The sequence below is a fragment of the Amblyomma maculatum genome, chromosome 4 (genome assembly GCF_055883805.1).
Source record: "Amblyomma maculatum isolate TAMU_Amacu chromosome 4, ASM5588380v1, whole genome shotgun sequence".
NCBI lineage: Eukaryota > Metazoa > Arthropoda > Arachnida > Ixodida > Ixodidae > Amblyomma > Amblyomma maculatum.
In genome coordinates this window covers 79532161-79550404 of record NC_139347.1, presented here as the reverse complement: position 1 = coordinate 79550404, position 18244 = coordinate 79532161, and the positions used below count along the sequence as shown (strand labels likewise).

General features: G+C 54.9%; 1 protein-coding gene across 3 annotated transcripts in view; it reads right to left on the bottom strand.

The window, feature by feature from the left end:
- The window catches only part of LOC146191514 (uncharacterized), a 107618-nt gene that overhangs the window by 27678 nt on the left and 61696 nt on the right, over positions 1-18244 (bottom strand). The window contains exon 1 of one of the 3 annotated variants that reach the window (XM_084602023.1): positions 234-3796. The exons of the other annotated variants lie outside the window; for them this stretch is intronic. Within the exon in view, the coding sequence (XP_084458149.1) occupies positions 234-3012 (2779 nt within the window). The 5' untranslated portion in view covers positions 3013-3796. Of the gene's footprint in view, positions 1-233; positions 3797-18244 lie in introns of those variants that run through there. 3 annotated transcript variants of the gene reach the window in all.

Sequence of the window (18244 nt, the reverse complement as noted above, 5' to 3'; positions counted from 1 at the left end):
AAGCGCGCATGGATAGAAGTCGTCCCCAATGCAAGTTGCTCTCATTTCTATTCAGCGTTACAAACCACTTATCTGCGCGCAAAGACCTACCTTCAAGCAGCAAGGCGGAGCTGATTAATTGCTAAGGCACAGCTGTCGGTAACCGCAATACTGAGAAGCTACACGGGTAAAAGCAAGGAGATAGTCGGCAAACGGCCACACGGCATCGCGCGGCCAGAAGATGCGCAACTTACTCGTACAAGAGAAGCAAAGGACCTCGTCCTTGTCATCATCCGAGGGCGGCGCCTTCTGGGTGGAATCGACCACGGGCACTTGCACCGAAGCTGCAGCAGCACACGCGGCGACTTTCATGACGGCATCGTGCACCGCCGCATACTCGACGACGACCGGCAAAACTTCGGCAAAGTGCTTATTATCCGCAGCAGGAACTGCCACTTTGTCCTTTCCGGTGGCCTGCTGGTGTGGCTGCTTGGCGTTGGCGGGAGACTCCTGGGCAACGTCCACTACTCCGGGCGCTGCTCCTGACTGCGCGTCCACCGGCTGCTCCGGCTCGTCGAGAACAAACGTGCCCGAGCGCCTCAGTTGTCCCGGGGCTTCTTGCGCGGGCGCTTTTGGGGCCTCGGAGCAGCTCTCCTCAAATGAGCCACCAGCAGCAGCGGAGGCGGCGGCGGCGTGCCGTGCATTCTTTGCGTTTTTCGCTGTTCCGGAAAACGGCGATGCTCTCGTGCCGGCAGAAGAACAATCCCTCGCCGGCGTGGCGGCCGTCACTTTTGTCAGCGGCGGCGTGACCTGCCTCTGCTGCGGGACGCAGTTCCTGCTCGGCTGCGGTATATGGCCGACTTTCGCTGCGACGCGGGAGCGCTTGGCTGGAACAGGTGCCGCGGTTAGCACTGGTATTCCCGATTCCTTCTTCGCCGGCCGAGCTGCTGAAAGCCGCGGCAGTCTGGACGCCGTTGGAATCCTGGAGGCGCGCGGACGTTTGCTGATGGGACCACCACTGCCCGCTGACGGCGATTGCTGCTCGGCGCTGATGGCGTTGAAGTAATGCACTTTGTCCTGGAAACTTCCCTCAGACGCCTCCAGCTTCTTTTCTCCGTCCACCGCCTCGTCAACAGAAGCGTCTCGTGCCGGCGTCGACCTGTCTGCCTCGGGAGACAGCGGCGAGTCCGCCCGCGCAGGAACATGGATGCCGCCAACACCACCGCTCTTCTCGTTGTGAGGCGGCGGCGGCGCTTCCTGGGCGGAACTAGTGCTCGACGTGCCGGGCGTGACCTCGTTTTCCAGCACGAAGGTTTCGCAGTTCACGGACTGGATCATGTCGTTTGAGATCACGCAGATGTCCGGGGCGTCCGTGCTTTCCTGGACGGGCAGGTGGTCGACAATGATGACTTCGTTCTCTTCGGGGTCGTTCAAATCCTCAGACTCGAGGTCCGAGTCGCTGCACACAGCGTTGTCGAAATGTTCAATTAAAACGTCGTTATTCAGAGCACTACGCCGCATGAAGGGGCCGCACGAGAGCTCGTCGTCGGGCGTGGAGAGCGGCGACAGCAGGCACTCTCCAGCGTTGTCCGGCTTCAGGAAGATGAAGCTCGCCTTCTCGTCAGCTGGAAACTCATCGGAAACGTCGGAGACGGGTGACACTGTCTCGCGGCTCATTCTGCGCTCTTCACGCTTCGCTGGCTCAGCGGCGACAAACTCAAACTCGTCCTGCGCGGGACATTCTTCGCAGTTCGAATCACTCGACACAGAGTCATGCCTCTGTCTTTCGTCGCTCCGTTCGCAATCAATTGACTCGACACCATCGGGCGCTTTTTCGTTGACACCTGTGTTTTGTTTGGGCAAACACGGTTCGGAAGCTTCGCCGTTTTCGACACAAACCTGAGATCCTTCGGCAGCATCCGCATTTGGCACATCGGTCTGATCATTTTCGGCGCATGAGCCCTGCACGGTCTCGTCACAGTCATCTCGGTACGATTCGTTAACTTCGACAACAAACGTGGTGTTACAAGCCGGCTCACCGCTTTGTTCGGTGCACTCTCCGCCTTGGCACTGGTCTCCGATCACATTTGGCACGTCGTGTTCGGGGTCCGGCTGAACAGCGTGACACTTGCCTTCGTTGCTCTCTGCGCCGCTCACTACACCAGAGTCCTCCTGGACGCTTTCCACTGATGGTGGCCCACAGTCACCGGACGCCTGGTCCGCCTCCTCACAGACCACGAGCCCATTTTCGACGGGGGCGCTGAAGCCGTCCCCACCGTTCGGCACGGCAGGACAGGTGCCGTTCAGCAACAACTTCTTTACGGCTCGCCTGTCCGCCAGAGACTCGCCACTCCCAATGTCGTGGCCAGGGTGTAAGAAATACGGCAACACTGCGTTTGAAAAGACCTTTCCGCCACGGGCATCGCGGCTCTTCGGCGAGTCCAACTTAGCTCTCGGCAGTTTGAAGTGGTCTTCGGTCGCGTCTGCCTTGGGGTCGCAGTAGATGACGCCCCAGACGGTGCCGTCAGCGTCGTCTGGACACTCGCTGCCGCTAGGGGCAGCCTCCAGAGAGCGCGGCAACGTGTGGGCCCGCATGAGGAGTGCCTCCTCGCGCCGCTTGGCCTCAGGCGAATCGCTCACGTCCAGCGGCACGGAGGACCACTGGGTGAGCTCTTCCTTGCACGCCTCGGTCGCCGCGGCGTCGGACATCCGCCTCCTGCCGGGATCCTTTTTCTTGTCCTTGCCGAATCGGAACATGCGCAGGAACGTGCCCTTGTCGCCACTGCCGGTACCAGCACCAGCACTGACGGAACCGGGCGACGCCTCCTTGGACTTGCTGTGGCTGCTTCCGATGCGGAACGACCAGCTCCTCTTGAAAGGCTCATCCTTGACAGCCGCCGACGACGGTTTGCGCAAAGACCCACGGCGCTCGAACAGACCCAGCGGCTCGTCGGTGCAGCCGCCAGGGCTGCTAGAAGGGCCGTCAAGGTTGCGGTTCCACTTCACGCGCATCTTCTTTCTCCACGAAGACATGGTGGTACAGTCGGGGCTCAAGCCAGGTACACCGAGAACGGCCGCAGCGCCGAACAGTAGCAGATGCAAGGTCGCGTCGAGTTAGCATCGGACCCGCCGTTTCCCACGCCTCGCGGCTCGGCAACAGCCCTCCGGGGGTCGCCCATCATCTGGGACGGCGGTGACAGCTCCTGACAACGGCGGGAAAATGAGTTCGCAGCGCTGATGGTGGCGGCTAGTCACTCGAGATGATCGCTCGTCGCAGATCAGATCACGCACGCACTTCAAGGAGGAGTCATCCACTCGGAGGCCTCGAACACGACCAGCCGATCAAGAAGACCGGCGCCGTCAGCTGAGCCAGAGCGCGAGCACCACGCGAGACACCTGGCTCGAGCACACCTCGCGATAACACTCCGGCGATGATGATCGCTATTCCTCGGCGCACGAGACAGGCAGCACGGCAGTTCGCAGAGATAGAGACGTTCGGTTCAGCGACGGGGACGCAGCCGGCGGGAAGGGCGACGCACCGCGAACAAAGAGAGCAGAGCAGCAGCGTACGAGCGAGCACCGAAACGACAGCTGCAATGCCGACTGGCAAACAGAGGCGCGCGCGTCCCGTAGAGCGTCTCCCCAAGACCCGGTTAGTGAACAGCACGTTAGGGCCAGACGGCCGAAAACGACGACGAACGCAACTCGATGCACCAACTGAGTTTTAGGTGATGTCGTACACAGTGAGCGAGGCGGAAGATACGAAATCCAGTGAGAGAGGGGCGAGATTTGAAAGCGTGCACAATAAATGCCAAGCAGCGGGCCAAGCAGCAGCAGCGGCGGCGGCGACCAACAACCACCAACTGCTCGCGTCTGGCCCCACAGAGGCACACACACGAACGCACCGCCAGCCAGCGAAGCCCGCTACAGCCCTACACGCACAAAGTGGCGATGGAAAGTGGTTCGGAGAGGAGGGAGGGGGGCAGATGAAATATAAATACGCTCAAGCGGAGTCTTCGCCCTTCCTCGCCCTCGAGAAGCCGCCAGCCTCTCGTCTCCCCCCGACAAAATGCATGGAAGGAGGAACGTTCCCTCGCCCCCTCCTCTGCCATCCCAAACAGGATCCGCCGCGGAGGCAACAGCGCTCCAAACGCAAGGACAAGAGCGCGCTGCTTCGCCTCCGCCGTACACCTCTGGCTGCCCATTCTGGCCGGCAGCGAGCGGCCTTTCCCAGCACAGGGACCCAACCCACTCTGGCAGCCCTGGCAGCCGCCTAGCCCACGTTATTATATGCGTTTGCAGGTATCTACATGAATCTGAATGGCTTTTATGTTCTGATCGCCGAGTCAGAAAAAAAAAAAAAAAAGAAACGCGCGAGCGAGATTTCCGCTGCACCCGAATATCGTTCAGAAAGTCGTTGCGTCCTTGTGGGGGCAGCGGACAAAACACTTTATTGGGGAAACGCGCGGTAATTAACAGCGTCAATTCAGCGGCCAGTTCGGAAGGAGTGGCGACAGCTTACAGCGAGAATTGGCGGGAACTGGCGGACTTTGATGCAACGATAAGTTCACAAGCCTGAGCCTCTGAAGACTCGTTTTTCAAGCAGTCGGTTCCTCGAACACAGCAGTTGGCCGCAGTCATGAAAACACGACTCCAGTCAGAACGCAGGAGCTTGAGAAACTAAACACCTGCACCTCAGGCCTGTACTCTTTTCCTACCGTTCTCTCTAGCAAATACGTACTCGGGGTCATCACGCGTGCCGATCAGAAATCGACGAATAAATCGCGACTGAAGCGTAAATAACGTCACCTGCCTGTCGCCAGCGCGCATGCGTAAAGAAAAAATCAGCAAAATAAGCAGTTATTCAACAGCCCCTAGCATTCAATCGTATCGATGATTGTGCTAAGCACCTTCCACAAATTCCTCGTGCGAAGGAAAGCCGCTGGCACATGAGATTTCGATCGAGAGTGATCGAGTAGACCCGCGCGCCAGTCCTGAGCGGAGGCCGAGAAACCTGGCACCGAATGTTACCGACGAAACCGAAGAGGAAAAAACTAGAGAGATAAAAAGTATGGCCTTCGTACGATACATTCGTTACGTTAATTTTTTTTTTTTTTTTTTTGGCTGTGGCTTCGAAGATCCGTTTGTGGCGCGAGCTGGCGATGCTAGATACATAAATGTAAGCTTTACGTAAATGCTGTGGATCTCAGAAGCTGAGAGACGGTGGTGGGCGGGGGAGAAAGGGGGGGGGGGGGGATGGCGCTAGCTGTTACGGTTGTACGCAGAGATGTGACCGGCGCAACATCCGTTTAACAAGGCTTCCACGAACGGAGGCGCAAAATTAGATTCCCTGCCTTGGAATCTATTGACAAGATAAGACATCTTGATCGTCTCATGCACAGCACGGATGTCTATAGAATTTAGACTTAATTTTCACAACAGAACACAGGTCAGGGTCGCACGACATATGAGAAGACTTAAAAACGGACACGTGCAATATGCCCTCGGTCGAACGGGTCTGCACAAAAGTGGCCGGCTAGCAAGACGCGCGGGGCAAAGGCTGCCACCATGGTTAGCACATGTAGAGGCGTTGTGTAAATAGAAATGCACAGGCAACATACTTTCAGCCTGTAACGAGCCCGTTAAATATGCAGTGGAAGCCCCGGCTTGTTGCTGCGATTGATAAGTTTGTGTCGAACTTACGATTGAACCGAAAGATGTACGGTGAAACCGCCCGACCACGCGCACGAGTCAATGACTCGTCGTTTAGAGCGCATCTCCCGGTGAAACAACCATGGACACTGTGGACCGAAACCCGTAGGCAAGTGAAACCCCAACAAGCCTCTCCACAATGGCGAACTCGGTCGCGGCACTCGGACTGCCTTCAAGCCGCCTCTGGTGTCTATAGGCACCCCTCTGCTCTGGCGCAAGACGCGTCCAGAAAAAGAGCAAGGGATAAGAGGCAAGAAATCAAACAGAAAGGGAAAAGTAGGGGGAAGGGGGCTTTCGCTTTCGCAAGCACCGCCAGAGATCTCAGCTATGAAGAGGACGATGAATAGTACAAATAAAAGAGAGAAAAAAAGATGGCAAGCGCTGGATAAGAGAGCGCGGCCCCAAACTGGTCCGCTGAGCTCGGCCTACCATCGCCCCAGTGGATCGCCAAGTGGTCCAGCCAGCAGCAGCACAGCGGGAGGAGGCAGGACCCTCGGAAAGGCCGCTCCCGTGGCCCTCGTTAGGCGGCGGCGTTATCGGCCGCCGAGCCGGCTTCGGCCCCCTTTTCCTAATCGCGGACGACGGCATAAATGCACCCGAGACGCAGCGGCTCCGCCAAGCGAGAATGTATGTGGTGTTGACACCCCATCGATGTCGTAACCGTCCCTTTAGAAATTTACTGGGCCGCGAGAGCGTTTGCTCTCGGACAGGCGCAAAACACTGACCAGAAATGAACAATGCCGATGGCCTCGCAACTTCTGGTAACGTCGCCACGTGCACACAGGCCCTTTTGAAGAAAGCGTGCGCTGCTGCAAGCGTTGAGTTCATACTGCCCTTATGAAAATCTCTTGAGCTGTGTTGACGCCTGAGTCCAAGATGAATCGTCAGAAAGCCAAAATGAACCCACAGATGAGTATACTCAACAATTGCTAACCAAAATTTCCTTTGTGCTTCCCCAGAAGAGTTACGATGGGTGATTTGGGTTGATTTCCCGTTGTGGTTTTACACGCTCACAAGTGCATTAGTTGAAACATGAAAATGGGAACCTTTGGAAGGTATTTGAAAGGGCGCGCAATTACTGCATACACGTAAGATATCAGGGGTAAAATCTATCATGAAATCGAAGTTCTGCGAACAAGGCATGAGTATTGTGATAGTTGGGCGCCAAATTCCTCGGAACAGAAAACAGCTCTAACTAATCGCTTTATTTATATTGCCGACAGAGGAATTAAGGGGCTCAGTTAACAGAATGTCGCGTGTGAACCTGATTAGTTGACCGCAAAGAAAATGAATAAGTATTCACCAGAATATTTTATGTAACTTTGTTCACCTGCAGTTCACAACTTGCACACATCGGGAAGCACTTGTGGAGGAGTATACATGGACCTCAGACGCTCAGCCCTGATGGGGCTGGTGCAGGTGGGTCACCGCTGCTTGCGGCGGGGGCTAGCCTGGCACCGAATATTTATCTGTTGTAGGCCGTCATTGCACACGCCACCGCTGGTGGTGGAAGACGGCTGTTGTTGCGGCGCGCGTCCTTCTTTCCCTCGTGCTTTTCTTTCTTCTCTATATTCTCTTCTATCTGCACGAGGCAGATAGAAGAGCCAGTAGCAGGCCCGTGCATTTTCTTTTCCTTCTTCCTACAGCCACAACAACAACAAAGGAACCAGTTTGCCACTGTTTTGCTCAAGGGCGGGCGGAGGGTGGCTGATCCTGGCCCTGACAGGGCTTGGACAGGTAGGTACCGCCGCTTGCGGCGGGGGCTAGCCTGCCACCGAATTTTTGTCTGTGGTAGGTCGTCATTGCACCCGCCACCAGCTCTGGTGGTGGACGACGTCTGTTGTTGCGGCGCGCGTCTTTTTCTCCCTCTTCTTTTACTTTCTTCTCTATGTTCTTTTCTCTCTTCTGTCTGCACGAGGCAGTGGACGTGGCTCAGCTACAGAGCCAGTGGCAGGCCCGTACATTTTCTTTTCCTTCTTCCTACAGCCACAACAAAAACGACAAAGCAATGGTGAAATAGCACCAGTCTTTATAGTTACTCTATTATAGTGTTCCCTGACATACTGCTGCACGCTTTCTAATATACGAGCGCGCGCGCGTGCGTGTGCGCGTGCGTGTGTGTGTGCGTGTGTGTGTGTGTGTGTGTGTGTGCGTGCGTGCGTGCGTGCGTGCGTGCGTGCGTGCAGCATCGTACAGCCACAACAAGAACGACAAAGCAATGGTGAAATAGCACCAGTCTCCTATAGTTACTCTATTATAGTGTTCCCTGACACACTGCTGCACGCTTTCCAATAGCGAGCATGCATGCGTGCGTGCGTGTGTGTGTGTGTGCGTACGTGCGTGCGTGCGTGCTTGCAGCATCGTTTCTGTGTCTAAAACACTACATGTCTAGATACTGATGCAGATATTCAGATAACACTCAAATATAGGCTGCAGCGGTGTTTAATGCCTCCACAAATTGCCGCGCTACGCGGTCTTACATTGATTTGAATTTTTTTTAGACAGAAGATGCGTTTTGTATCGGCCTAATAATTTTAACATGGGTTCAACAAGAAGATGTCTAGAAATAATGTTGAGAATGCACCAGGACGGTGGCCACTTTTCCGTTGAAATTCATCTCTGCGTCATAGATTGCCCACATCCCGACACAAATTCAAGACATGTGTCTGCTCAGCAGAACATCAGCACGACCTCATGATCGTTTTTTTTTGTAAAGGTGGACTCCCAGGCAACAAGCCAATCACGTCAAGCCATATACCAGAATTGTTGGCATCGCCAATAGGTTGATGTGCCGCAAGTCAAAGATGCGCCTGATGCGTAGAGAAAGAGAGAGAGAGAGAGAGAGAGAGAGAGAGAGAGAGAGAGAGAGAGAGAGAGAGAGAGAGAGAGAGAGAGAGAGAGAGAGTGGAGCGCGCAACGACACGCCGAATTTCGAACACACACAAACAAGCCGCTGCTGGGGAGGCAAGTGGCAGCCAACGAGTCAGGATTACGATTTCCGCCGGCTCTGAACCAATGAACCAATACGGGTGCCTTTCAGCGCCTACGAAAAGCGCAGCTGCACGAGTGGCGGAGAATAATTGCCTCCACGTCCTACCACGAAACACGTCTTACCGAACTCAGCAACTCTCACCTCCTCCCCCCAGCGCGCTTTTTTTTTTTTTTCTCGGTTGTACAGACGTTGCACCGAATAATGTATTTATACTTTCCTACGGACTGCTGCATGTACACGTACTATGGCAGTTTGCCAGACATAACGATTGCGGCATTCCCGCTACGAGCGACCATAAAGCTTGTCGCTTTTAGTGGTCCCAAACAGGCGCCGAACGCTTCCGCTTACTGGCACGATGAGAGCTCAGAACATTCACTTAAATCGTCCCCAGCTGCGTGTGGTGTCCGGGCAAACATCGTCATGGCAATGAAGACAGCTCACAAGGCCACCGGTGGGCTTACGCAACTCAGTGCAACACAGACGATGCAACCCAAGTACGACTGATACCAAGGCGAACGCAACCAAATATACAACAACCGGTCGTTTGAGAGAGTGAGAGAGAGAGTTATTCGGAGCAGGCGTGAAAGATTCAGCCCTAGCTGGGCAGCCTCCTCCGTGGACCCGAGCCATCTCCAGAGTCCGGTTGACCAGACTACGCTGATCCTCCAGGCTGGGGCTTGACAGCTGAGTCTCCCACTGCTCTTCGGTTAAGGCCATGGTGGTTATAGTAGCATTTGGTCCCTTACATCCCCACACCATATGTTCTAGGGTGTTTCGTACGTTGCAAAATGCGCATTCATATTTGTAGGTGGTGGGCGAGATTCTGTGTAGTAAGGTGCCGTGCATGGACGTGGCTGTCAATTGGTTTGGATTTTTCAGGGGGTGACTGTTTCTTCTCTGGTTAGTTTCTTGTGGGGTGGGAAATATTTTCTTCTGTCAAGTCTGTAATGCAGGAGGATGTCAGTATGTTTCTTGGGTATATCCTGTGTTCTCTGAAATCCCTCTGGAAATGGTGCCCGGTTAGCATATCCTCGGGCTGAGGCGTTGGCGGCCTCGTTTCCTTTCAAGTGAGTGTGTCCCGGAGTCCATATGATGTAGGTGTCTGGGAGGTGCTGAGTTGTGGTGCGACGGAGGATTTGAAGTGCTATGCTGGAAATTATTCCCTTTTGGTATTTTCTGCGTGCAGACTGCGAATCAGTGAGAATGACGACATGCGCTTTGTTCGTCGAGATTGCTAAGGCAATTGCGGCTTCTTCGGCTGCGTCAGTGTCATTTGTTGGAATAGTTGCAGAGGTCTTTTCTGTAAATGCGGAATCCATGACGCTATGAAGTGGGCTTGTCATCCCGGGTATTTCGCTGCATCAGTGTATCTCGTTTCCAGTTTTGTTCCGTGCGCTTTGCTCAGGGCCCAAACCCTTGCCTGGTGACGGTCTTTGTTATATGTCGGATGCATATTTCGCGGGATGGGGGCTACGGTGATGTATGAGCAGATTTTGTCCGGGATGCGCTGCTTGGTGTCTTTGTTCTAAGCCTTCTCTGTATCCCAGTTTCTTGAGGGTTGCACGTCCAGTTTCGGTTAGTTCTAAGCGTTCCAATTGGTTTACTTTGTGGGCCTCGGCAAGCTCCTCCCACGTGTTGTGAAGGCCGAGGTGGAGGAAGCGAGAGAAAAAATAATTTACAACCTTCCTTCGTCTCTCTCTCTCTTGCTCTGTCTAATCTGAATAACCCTCCCTGATGGCGAAACTCTTCCGGTGAACGCGGGCATGAAGCCCGCATGAAGGATGTCTATTGTGAGCATCGCACTCACTCGACGCCTTCCGGGAGACGGGGCTCCCAGTTAAGACGCTTCCACTGAGTACGCCGCGGTACAACACACGTCGTACGGAGGGACACGAGCTCAACAAACAACGAGATCCGAACGCACTTCGCCTGTCACGAGCACGCGGGCGGCGGCCAGAGACAGCGTGTTTGTCTCTACCCGCTCGTCGCTCCCAGCGCGTCCGCTCCGCGCCAGGAGCACCCCCAAAATGGAGGAGCAGTCCACATATAAGAAAGAGGCTGCAACCATCATGGCACTGCGCCAATGATAACTAAATTAAGCAATGGACGAAGCAGATGTCGCCTGGCTGGGTTATTAAGTAAAAAAAAAAAATGACTGAGGAGACCTCCAAGTAGCCCAGCGAACTGCATAAAGCAGCCCGTACCAGGAGTCACGACTGTCACCACAAGACCGTAGACCGTCGTCACAAAGTTTGAACCGGCCTACGAGCCCCTGCGGGGCGCAGCCATTTCCGCCTGTCTCGTGCCAAGGTCACCCCGAGTCATCTCTAATTACACCCATGACAGTCGGCGCGTGATTTCTGGGATGCCAACACAGGGAACAAACACGATCGGTTAGTTTTACACGGCGCCCGCTGTCGGCGCCAGCGTAAGGCCAACACTCTCGACATGCAATTACACGTCTCATCAATCAATGCACGATCAGGCGCAGCCTTTAAAAATAGACACGACTGTGCACACCCGCCGAGGAGAGAACACGCGGACACAAATGACACCCGAAGAAGAAAGCCCTCTTCCGAGCCGAGCGAGAAAACGACAGCTTGCAACGTTGGTCGACCTGCAAATAACTGTTTTTCACTACGGCTGCAGTGGGAACGTGCCATGCCGCACGGCTGCTTGTGTAATATATCACGTTCTCGTGGGAACAGCGAACCTCTTGGAAGGAGTCTTCCTAAGATTGCTTCTCAGATTTCTTCGTGACGAGCGACTGGTCCATAAACAGTGATTAAAGCGCTTTTCTATCTGCCCATACGTTTGGCGAAATGACGCGAAATTTAATAGGAACGGTGGCGGTGTTTCCATCTAAACCTGCCGCGACAGCGGAGCGGTCGGAGGCCCACTGCGAAGTTTCCTGCAACAGTCCCTCCAGTAGCCGACGTACGATGCTGGAAGCTATCTCTCCGGCTTCACATCCAAAGTGCGGATAAGCTACACACATACACATGTACACAGGTCATCTATTTCCGCCGCGTGGCACCGCACGAAACACCTACGCGGACAAAACAGGACGCGGCCAGTCCAGATGCACCCGCAGCATCGCGCGATCACCTCCCACCAGCGCATCGCCTCGCAGCGCTCCTCTTCCTGTTCCACCCAGCGCGCAAAGATGATGGAGGAGGAGAAGGAGGAGGTCACCGTATAAGCGGCGCGGTCGGCCTCAAACAAATGCGGCCGCCGAGCATCGGGGAGCCGTGAGGGGCAGCGCACAGTGCAAGCTGCAGGAGGAGCCGACTAGGATCAAGGACCTTGGGGCGCCGCCGCCGCCACCGCCGCGTTCTCCCACCGCGGCCGGCCATCTCCACGGGATGCTGCCGCCTGGCCACGCACATCTCGGCTCAGAAAAAAGAAGATACGGCTGCTTCGCGGGAGAAGTGCGCTCTTGATGTGGGGCAAGACGCCAAGAAGCGTCGGCAGCACGAAGAACTGCGCGCGCAACAACAAACTCCGGTCGGCGCGCGCAGAAGCGGCCGCACAGGAGCAACCTGCGCTGCGGGAAGATGGAGGGGGGAGTCGGTCCAGACAGGGAGACCAGCCGCACCGCCCAATTCGTCTGAGAGCGGCCCCCTCTCCCTCTTAATGAACTGCCGGAAGTTGAACGCCGGCCAGAGGGCAGGCAGATTCCTTAATGGAGCCGCCCGTACGCTAACTCGGGACAGCGGACGCATTTGTGTACGCTGTTCAACGGCTCGCTTTGGAAAAGCGCAAAGTACACGGCGCAAAAAGAGAGAAGGCATCGTTCGTACCGGGTTTTGACGCACCACACACGAAATCCCAGAAACAGTGACCTGCGACACAGTAGCGAGGTGGGCGAGTTGGGATAGTTTGAGCTCTGTTAAACCTGCAGCAAAACATATTAATGCCTCGCTGCGATGGTTGTTACGGCGCTCGGCTACCGAGCCGGCAGACCACAGTCGTTTGGCGTCTCCCCACCAGTCGCAGTGGAAGAAGCGCGAGCAGATATGCTGCGCAGCTGAACAGCCTCGAGTCTCACGGGAGAAATGCAAGTTGACCTGTATCCATAGGATGGATAGCAGGCTCTAAGCACAAAGAGAGATCACTCGCGCCGAAACCTCCAAAAAGGAGTTAGGAGCTTTTATAAGCGAAAACACAGATAAAAAAAAATAAAGAGAGAGAGAGAGAGAGAGAGAGAGAGAGAGAGAGAGAGAGGGGGATAATGAAATGTAGGTTTCAATACCACGGGCCAATTTCGCAAGTGAAACGCGCATGCGCATACAATTTCTAAGCGCGAACTACACACGATCGATTCGATCAGAACAGTGGAAACCGCTCCTTAATTCTCGGTATAAGGACCTTAGGGGTTTGAACCGACAGGCGGGAAAACTTCTGAATCCTATTTCCTCGCCGACAAACCCGTCCCCTGTTTGAGGACAATCATCAACATAGTCAAAGAGCAGAAAAAAAAAAAGTGTGTGTGTGTGTGTGTGGGGGGGGGGGGGGGGGGTATGTCAATCTTTAGGGCGAACAACAATTGGGTACAACTGTGTGCTCCCTTTGGCCCAACTTGCCCCAACGAATCGCGAGCGAGGGGCCAGCAGGGACCATGCCCATATGACTTAATTACAGGCACGTAACACAGGCTCAAAATGCATGTGCACAATAGGATTAAAATGACAAGAAGGTGACAAATGGCTCGTATCCATTCGCGATTCCTGCCATGCATTGACCCGGGACCACAGTCGGACGCACCGGGGTACATATCATGTCAGGCAAAAGCGCAGCCCTCGCTAGTAAAGCCCCTCAATGAACTCAATAAGCTCTCTCTCGTCCTTCTCAGCACGAAAGCCGCGGGCGCCTCGCCTAAACACCGCAACTATCATGCTGATTACACGAGAAAGAAAACCGGCAGATACTACGCAGGATATTTGAATGGCAGATCAGATTACGAGGAGTAACAGGCCGTCATCCACCTCCAGGTTAATGCGGTACCCCACACACACACAAAAAGAGAAAAGCACTGAACCGCTCTCCTGCGCCTCCTCTAGTGTATCAGCAACGATATGCCCATACCACCGGAGACGAACAACAAATCAAGCAACGACCTCGAGAGCGCGGCCTATTCTCAAGCGTCCTTGAGGGACGAAATTCGGCGTCAGAGGCGCCGCATGCACGGCGAACGCGCAACGCACCACAACCCGACCGGCTTAGATTAGCCTTCTTGGCAGAGCGGCTAAAAATACGCAAAGGAAGCCTCTTCGCCGCAGACACAGCAGAGGAACGTGCGCGCAAGCAGATGGTTCCTCTTTCGTTGGCCCAGGGCAACCTGGCCGGCCGATTCACTTTGCCGGGAGCGACAGAGGAGAGTCGGCTATAATTACACGCCTCATCAGTCATCCCAAGAAAGATGGGGGAGGGGGATAACAATCGAGCGACACTCCCGGGCGGCAGTGCGCGCTGAGCACACTATCGTGGAAAACAAAGCAGAACGCGACGAAAAGTGCAACAGCAGGCAGCTGCCGACGATGCGAACAAAAGGAGGGAGTCTTCCGAGCGAGCGAGCACGCAGAACAACGCGAAGGCCGGAAGACGGAGACCGCGATGCGTCCGCATGCGTTTCACGCTAGGCATTTACGGCAAAGCGAGCGGCACGCACTCACCTCGCACCAGCGACGAGCACGCCGAGCACGTAGTCGCGGCGCGACGTTTGCGCCATTGCCGAGGAGTTGCAGCGCTGCTCACCATTGGGAGTTAACAGCGCACTACTAGCAAGCTCGGAAAACGGCGCTGTAACCACGCCCCAAAGTTTTGAGCTGCCTGCTGTGACGAGAAACAGTCCGACACTACACGGAGTTCTCGCACTATTCGGTGCGGCGAAAGGAGAGCGCGGTGAAGTGCACGGATCGCACAACTGCGCGAGTGCAACACTTAAATAAAAAAAAAAAAAAAAAAAAAAAAGAAGAAGAAGAAGAAGAAGAAGAAGAAGAAGGCGAAATCTGGCTTAGGTGTAACTCGCGCTTTGATAGCTTTGACAAAGAAAAAGTAAACTACAAATATAATCGAGAGGCACCCGTACACATACCACCGGCTTCAATTTCCGGGAAGTATGTCTCGACCCACTTCGCAAACACATATGTCGTCGCGTCTCAAGAGTGCGCGGGTCAGGGGGTCAGACCGCGGGCACAAAAAAAAAAAAAAAGGTGTTACGCTCTCTTTCGCCCCCAAAAAAGCTCGACCAGGCAACCAAGCCATCGGATAGCCCGTTGTGTACGGCCGAAGCAGGTTTTTAAAGATAAAGATCGACGCCAGGGAAAAGAACAAACAAACAAAAAACAAACAAGGCGGCCAACGCGCGGCTCTGAAGCACGCAACTTCCTCCCGTCGACTCCTTCAGAACGGACGCTCACTTGTGCAACGCAGCAGCCGCCGCCTTTCGCGGTGGGGTCCGCCGCCAGCCGACCAAGTCGGCCAGCGGCCAGACAAGGGGCGGCCTCCCCGCTTTCCAAACAAAAGCCCTCCCGCGAGCGCGCGCCCCAGTGAAAGGAGTCGGTCGCTGGCACAGCACAGGCCCGCGGCAGACTCTCGCCTTCCGAAAACCGCGCGCTTCCTTCCCTCGGTCAACACACACTCGCGAAGCCACGCGCGGTGCACAAAGATGCCGTTATCGCCAGCGCCGAGCCAAAAAGCGCGCGATGAGCGAGCCAGCCTTTATTTTCACTTTTTCGTTTCCTCGCCCGTCGCCCATTGGGAAGAGAGTGCATTGTGCGCGCGCGCTGACGTGCTGGGAAAACAAACAGTGCCCGCTGACCGGCGGTCGTTGACTCAACGAAGCTGCAGATGCAAGCGCGCGCGCTCGATTGCCAGCACGGCTGGCCGACAATGAGCGCGGAGGAGGCGCCAATCCATCCTGGTGCTTGCGTTGCGTGCAACTCTGCGCGAAGGCTGCGGCGACGCGACTGGCCACCACTCGGGATTTCGGGGTCTCAGCGAAGGCTGTGCTGGCTATGTGCCCGCAGCACCAGACCTGGAAACGTTGAGCTCCGAACAAGTTAACTGAACCCATCTTGAACCGTCGCTATGAAATCGAACAATGGAAACGAACGGCGCTGTTATCAAGAATGTGCAGCCCACAAGATTTACTTCAGACCGGGCAATATGGCTCATTCTGCTTCGGCAGCGCTCCAGTCCTATTGAAGGAAAGATGAGAGGAGACATCCACACACGAGAAAAAAATTGCAGAGGACACTTTTGACTATTATAGTGTCGCATAGCGAGCTATGCCTATGTCGCGCGCCGTTTTCCGGACCCGTGCACAGCCGGGGAGCGGTCCTTTTTTTCTTTTGCACGGCGTCGCTGTGCTTTCCCCTTCTTCTTGGGGGGGTATTCACGATGTACGCCGTTCGGAAAATGGTTAACGGCTGTGAAGGAGGCGAGCTGTTGAAAGCTCGCGTCCCAACCGGTTAACGCCTGAGGGCTTGGGGGCGACGGCTGAGAGCACGGACGGAGCTTTGTGTTTTGTGCCGTCTGCGTCCTTGCGGCCCATGTGTTTTTGGTTTACCTTTTGTGTGTTTGGGTGCCAGGCGGAGATGCGCCGCGCCGCGTCTTCTAGAAATTCACGCGGTGCTCGCCAGGAAACAACCTCGCGGGCACCGGCGTCCTATTGGTTTCTCAGCTGTAAAGAAAGTCGTCTCATTGGCTCCGATAAGCGCATTTCCGCCTGGTAACAAACACTGCCTGGAGAATCCTGAAGAACGTTGACAGAGGGGTTTTGGCGGCAAGTAAGGGAGGACGGCGACCATCCGAGCTGCTGCTCGGGACCCCTGCTCGGAAGATGTCGCGTTGGCGGACTGATGTGTTGTTAATTTGAATTAGTTGTTTATTTGGTACTACTGGATTCGCTTTAATTATTGTTTGAGTTCATCTTTATTAAATTCAGTTAACTTGTGTTATCAAACGAAATCGCCTGGTCCCTTTCTTCAATGCGGCGGAGCCGTCGTGCCGTCAAGAAAGTTCAACGTGCGAACACTTCGTTACAAGTGGTGGAGGTGCGGGGTAAAGACGACCCCGCTCTACCGGAGATGCGCCCCCATCTCAGGAGTGATCCGGACATGCAGGCGACAGCTGACTTCGCTACGATGACGAGCTCTCAACAGAGGATGTCCATCCCCCCTCCTGTTTTTAAGGGAACCCCTGAGGAGTCCGTGGCGGAATGGCTGACCTGCTACGAGCACGTATCATCGTTGAACGCTTGGGACGACGACACAAAGGTGAAATTTTTGTACCTTGCCCTTGATGGCGATGCGAAGAAGTGGCACACCACACAGCTGCTTACCGGTGCGCCGATTTCGTGGAGTGACTGGGCGGCGAAGCTCAAGACCTGCTTCAGCAGCCGCCACGCGACGGAAATCGCTCACCTTCGGCTGCAGAATCGAATACACCTGCCGTCGGAGACTCCGGAGCAATATTTTTATGATGTGCTGCAGCTGTGCGCCAGGGTCGACCGCAAAATGCCGGAAGAAGACAAATTGCGTCATCTGCTGCGGGGCCTGCAACCGGCGACAATGGAGAAGATGATAATATCCGATCGGGGGGGAGGTGTCGCATAGCGAGCTATGCCTATGTCGCGCGCCGTTTTCCGGACCCGTGCACAGCCGGGGAGCGGTCCTTTTTTTCTTTTGCACGGCGTCGCTGTGCTTTCCCCTTCTTCTTGGGGGGGTATTCACGATGTACGCCGTTCGGAAAATGGTTAACGGCTGTGAAGGAGGCGAGCTGTTGAAAGCTCGCGTCCCAACCGGTTAACGCCTGAGGGCTTGGGGGCGACGGCTGAGAGCACGGACGGAGCTTTGTGTTTTGTGCCGTCTGCGTCCTTGCGGCCCATGTGTTTTTGGTTTACCTTTTGTGTGTTTGGGTGCCAGGCGGAGATGCGCCGCGTCTTCTAGAAATTCACGCGGTGCTCGCCAGGAAACAACCTCGCGGGCACCGGCGTCCTATTGGTTTCTCAGCTGTAAAGAAAGTCGTCTCATTGGCTCCGATAAGCGCATTTCCGCCTGGTAACAAACACTGCCTGGAGAATCCTGAAGAACGTTGACAGAGGGGTTTTGGCGGCAAGTAAGGGAGGACGGCGACCATCCGAGCTGCTGCTCGGGACCCCTGCTCGGAAGATTTCGCGTTGGCGGACTGATGTGTTGTTAATTTGAATTAGTTGTTTATTTGGTACTACTGGATTCGCTTTAATTATTGTTTGAGTTCATCTTTATTAAATTCAGTTAACTTGTGTTATCAAACGAAATCACCTGGTCCCTTTCTTCAATGCGGCGGAGCCGTCGTGCCGTCAAGAAAGTTCAACGTGCGAACACTTCGTTACAATAGAGAGGTGGATCGTAGCCCTCCACTACGGCACCTCTATCTCTCTCTTCTTTCACTCGCACCTTCCTCCCTTCCTTTACGGCGCGGAAAATGTGTCCGCGGAGAATTGTGACAGATACTGCGCCTTTTCTACCAAGTAAATCAATTTGAAATGCCGCTGATGCCTGCTGTACTAACGCC